The sequence below is a fragment of the Danio rerio genome, chromosome 1 (assembly GCF_052040795.2).
Source record: "Danio rerio strain M-AB ecotype USA chromosome 1, GRCz13ab, whole genome shotgun sequence".
Classification (NCBI taxonomy): domain Eukaryota; kingdom Metazoa; phylum Chordata; class Actinopteri; order Cypriniformes; family Danionidae; genus Danio; species Danio rerio.
Genome location: NC_141021.1, coordinates 52617501 through 52622500, shown reverse-complemented (window position 1 = coordinate 52622500; position 5000 = coordinate 52617501). Strand labels below are relative to the sequence as shown.

Here is a 5000-nt window from a genome sequence, read left to right as displayed (position 1 = left end):
TGTGTGTTTTAAATCAGGGGTTATCTCTGACGCCAGTGTTCTTCTGATGAGACGACTTCAGACAGAATTTAGTCCCCCGGCTCCGTTTTATTTTCGCTACAGTGTTCTTAGGCCAGTAATTGAGATATTATCAGCTTAAAGGAAACCTCACATCCTGAATCACTATATCACTCCATATAAAAGCCCATTACTGACAATACAATGTTCAGTGGGCGACATTGACATCCGCAGCTCCTATTATGCTGTTTAAAAAAATTTCGCAGAGTGAATATAGTAGGTCTGCAAAATCTCCCCTTGCGAAATCTTGATTGCATTGAATGCTTAGTTTCAATGGGCTTCAAATCTTAAAAGTGCACTTTTTAAAAAGACTACTTGATGATAATAAAAAAGCCCATTTTGATGGCTGCTTTTAAAACACTTAAAATATGCCATTTGTAATAATATGATATTAACGTTTTACTTTAATTGACTTAAATCCTTATGTTTTTGTAATGCTTTGAAGAAGCATCCACTGAGTGAAGTTTATTTATTCAACTATTAACTAATTGAACTAATTCTCGAGAGGATCACATGCTTATGATTGCTTGTGCAATATTCAATTTATGATTCACCAATCAGATGATTCCTAAGCCACTATAAATACCCTAAGCTCCATATGACAGCCATCTTTGTTTTGAAGAATCCCCCCTTCCACCACTACTCCTTGTCCTTTTCTAGATGGGTGGCACGGTGGGCCAGTGGTTAGCACTGTTGCCTCACAGCAAGAATGTCATGGGTTCTAGTCCTTACCAAGCCAGCTGACGTTACTGTTTGGAGTTTACACGTTCTCCCCGTGCCCACGTGGGTTTCCCCCAGGTTCCCCTGTTTCCTCCTACCGACCAAAAACATGCAACTTAAGTAAATTGACTAATCCAAATCAGCACCATAGACATGCTCCTAGTAACTAGTTATCTCTTAAGAGCAATCACTATCTGTTCATTAGCTACTACAGCAGGGGAGTTCATCTCAAGATCTCCCTGAGCTCAAACTCCCCTCTCGCTTTGCAAACAGGAGGGAGCCCCAGGCTCGAGGATCTTATTTGCTCAGGGCTCCCTCCCTGGACACTATGCCAAACAAGCTTTATAATCAATCATCAGCTAAGTGTGAACTCTTGAAATATCATATATGGGTTAAATTTAACCCAAGTAATTAAAATTTACTAATGTTCAACTTCATTTGTTTGTTTAGATTCAGCCCATATAAACTGTTTACAGCCAATTACTTTAAAAAATTTTTTGTAAATCCAAGAAATCATCTTTAAAAAACATGATTTTTTTTCAGTGTACTTACTGTATGTTGATAAATACATTAAGCACCTTCATTGCATTCCATTCAGAAGAGCACATCCCTATGTCCTGATCCCTAAGGGTTATTCCGCCAGAGGGACATCTTTGAAAGGTTTATAAGGTCTTGCAGAAAGGAACAAACAGTGTAGCCCCTTTCACACAGTGATACTGGTAAATATGTGGAAAATTACCATAACGACTTTACTGGTAAATTAAAAATAGCGCTGTTCACACAGGCAAGGACATTACGGAATTATTCCGGAAAAGACCTTTCACACATCCATTCCAAAATACCTGTAAATTCTGACATCGTTAACCAGAAATGACCTCTAAAAAGGTGCGATTATGTTTGTAAACATAGAAGAGGTCGAGCTTTTGTTGAAGATTTCTCCTTTATTTAAAGCTTTGGCATTCATGCGGCTGCTTTTGCTTCAGAGACATCCAGGCAGAAGCGCTAACCGCAGCTAAATGTTTACACATTCGACAGCATTACAAATTCTGTGGATGGATAATTATTGTGAACAACTTCTATGTAAACATATGGAGGAACACTTCCGCATAACGAAATGTAGGTAATATGTGTGTGTGTGTGCTGGCGTTCACCAAAGTACACCTTCACTTAACGTGCACACACGTCAAGCAACTTAAGCAGAGCTTGAAGGTAAACAAAAAGCGTTCTTTCATGAGCATTTTATCCATAATTCTTTACACAGTTGCATTCGGAAGAAACATAGAAACATTATACAACCCGGGCTCATTGTGGAAACGTAGCGCCGCGGACGTTTCTGCGGACCGCGAAATACGTCCCGGGAGGTACATATTCGAGCGGTTTTTGTTTTCGCGGATCCGCGAGAGGCCGCTGTGCGCGCTTTTTCGCGTCTCGAGCGCCTCACGGGAGCGCGCGCCTTTCGTGCCCGCGCTGTTCTCGCGTGAAAAGCCGCCGGAGGCCGCTGTGGAGCGACTGTCTGTCCGACTGGCCGGCCGAACGACTGAACGATCGACCGGGCGGCCGGCCAATCGGCCGACCCAGCCGCCCTTCTCTTCCTCCTCCTCCTCCTCCTTCCCTAAACCCAAGTGACGGTTTGCAAAAGCCATCCAGAAAAAAAAAAAGCAAATGGCCTTTTCTTTGATTTCGACCGCGTTTTTGGATCCCGCAGCGTTCTCGCCCTTATTTTTCGGATTCTTTTTTTCATCTTACCTGATTTTTGGAACCGCTCTTTCCAGGACCAGATCCTGTCCGCCCGCCCGCCCGCACGCTCCTCCTCCTCCAGGCCTCCGCTCCGCCGATGTAACACTGCGAGCTAAGCGGATGAACTGGTAGCAGCGGGAAAGCCCTCCACTCGGAGGTGAGCCATCGGCTGGCGAGCGCGAAGAGGAGGAGCGGAGCGGCACCACACTGCCCCGCAGCGTTCGCTTGAGAAAAACTAAATGCGGCCGTACGTACCTCCGGCCACGTAAATCGTGGTCTCCAGAAACGTCCGCAGGGCTACGTTTCGAGAATGAGCTTGGGTTGACATTATCTGACTAACATCTAGCAGCTAAATGTGTCTGTTAAAATACCAAATTGGTAGTGTATGAGTGTGTGTTTGATTTTGAGAGTGCATGGGTGTTTACCAGTACTGGGTTGTGGCTAAAAAGATATGCTCTGCGTAAAACATACACTGGAATAGTTAACAGTTAATTCCTCTGTGGCGACCCGCTTATAAAAAAGTGACCATGTTTATATAGTGTTGCTTGATCTAACCAATCGAGTTTTTAGAAAAGGCGGGGTTTAGAGAAACCGTATACTTGTATCAACCATTTCAGACACTGTGGGAAAAGAGCTGGTGCTGCAATATGTTTTTTAAACTTTGGATGTACATAACAAATTCAGCAAGCTTTTACATAGCACAATTGACGCACTTTAAACAAGACAGGCTGATTCACACACACACTTCAGCTCTTACCTTGGTTGCATGTTTTTCCTGTATAACCTGGATGGCACTTGCATTTGTTGGGTCCCACGCATTCTCCGTGCTTGCATCCGTGCTGACATAGCGCTGTAGGCAAAAAGATCATCAGTATCATTTTACACCAAATGTCAGAGTCTATACAGCACACATGAAAACATGTAACAAAACACAGCCTGAGAAGAAAAAAATCCACTGCTCTTGCTGTGGGAAATGATCGTCAGTGCAATTAGACCTTGAGGATACTGTAGTGAGAGGTGCACAAAAACATTATTTTGGAACGCCGGCCCCCCTACATCAATAATTCATTGTTTGCCTTGGTCATTTTAATGAACCTGGGACCTGCAGAGAGTACGGTCCGGCTCACTTCTGCTTTATGACTCATTACATCTCACATTTGGATTGGGAGGAAGCCCAGCGCCGTGCGGCCCCTTAAGATCCTCGTCTGGGAGAAGCAACTGAGGGTTGATATGAGGTCAATTCCGACTCAGACATCTTCAAAACAGAGGCAATTCCAAAAGACAAAAGCTTAATCCCATCACGCCCAATGTCGACAAGAGGATTCGGTGTTTGTAGGCATGGTGCTGCTATATAACAGCACGGGAAATTAATCTATGTTTTACTAGTTTAGTATACGGTGGTGCAAATCAAATTAAAAAAAGTAGTCTAAGACAAAAAGGGCCAATTGTTGTATTCGCAGTGATTTTTTTATATGCCACTAAACACATTTTATAACTCTTCTAAATATATATGTTTATGCAACAGTTCTGTCTGGTTCTCAAATCTGATTGGCTGATAGCCGTGATATATTTAAGTAATATCAGCACCAGTACAGCCTCTTTACCCTTTGTGTATTACTCCGCCCACATACAGCCAGCAAAAAGCAGACACTACAGATCTAAAGTTTAAAAGATGCACGCTCAGCTGGTTAACAGACAGCGTATGATTTGAATCCATCTTTATATTTAAATTGTCTGAAAATGACATCACGTATAATTAAATAAAAAGCACACAGATTGTCCTTCATTAGTTTGTTTTGACTTAACAGAATGCTGTCATCGGTCAAGAGCAGAAACGGCAGTTTTGAAATAACCCAATTGGGCAGACTGTATTGTAGTAGTGGTCGTAGATCAAAATGAGAGGACAAGTGGATTTAGCAAACGCGAGAGAAGAAGGAAAGGGAGGCATCTTTATTTAGGCATGTTCCATAGAAGACACAACAGAGGTTGTGCTTTATCTGCACAGTCCAGTGCAAACCCCAGCTGTGGTGTCTTTGTCCCTGAGTGACATTAGTTTGGACTAAACACATCAGACCCGGCTTACAGGAGGTTCGTCCTCAAGTCTCCAGTCGGCTGAGACTAATTTTCATTCAAAGCTTCATTGAGTCTCCAATTATAGAGGCCTATGAGAGCTGTTCGTTCCCCTCACTGGTGCCATTCTGACAGTGAGAGGAGCTAAGAATACACACACACACACACACTGCAGGAGACCCGAATGAGGTAAAATTATGTCTCTCAATGCGTAGCTGCTTATAGGTTGTGCCCTAATAAACATTTGGAAAAAAAAAACTAAAGCATTTTTTTATTAAACAACATCTTAATTTAATGCAATATTTATTATTGTAATATTAAATTTTTATTTAATATTTTAAACACATTTAATAAACTGATACATCATATTTATTAGCCGATCTATACAAGATTGAGGTGTTTTATTTATTTATTTG

General features: G+C 42.1%; 1 protein-coding gene across 10 annotated transcripts in view; it reads right to left on the bottom strand.

Moving 5' to 3' along the window:
- The window catches only part of npnta (nephronectin a), a 122123-nt gene that overhangs the window by 55947 nt on the left and 61176 nt on the right, over nucleotides 1–5000 (bottom strand). For all 10 annotated transcript variants that reach the window (XM_087236093.1, XM_087236092.1, XM_087236094.1 and 7 more), the window contains one exon: nucleotides 3272–3364. In XM_087236093.1, the coding sequence (XP_087092219.1) occupies nucleotides 3272–3364 (93 nt within the window). The remainder of the gene's footprint in view (nucleotides 1–3271; nucleotides 3365–5000) is intronic.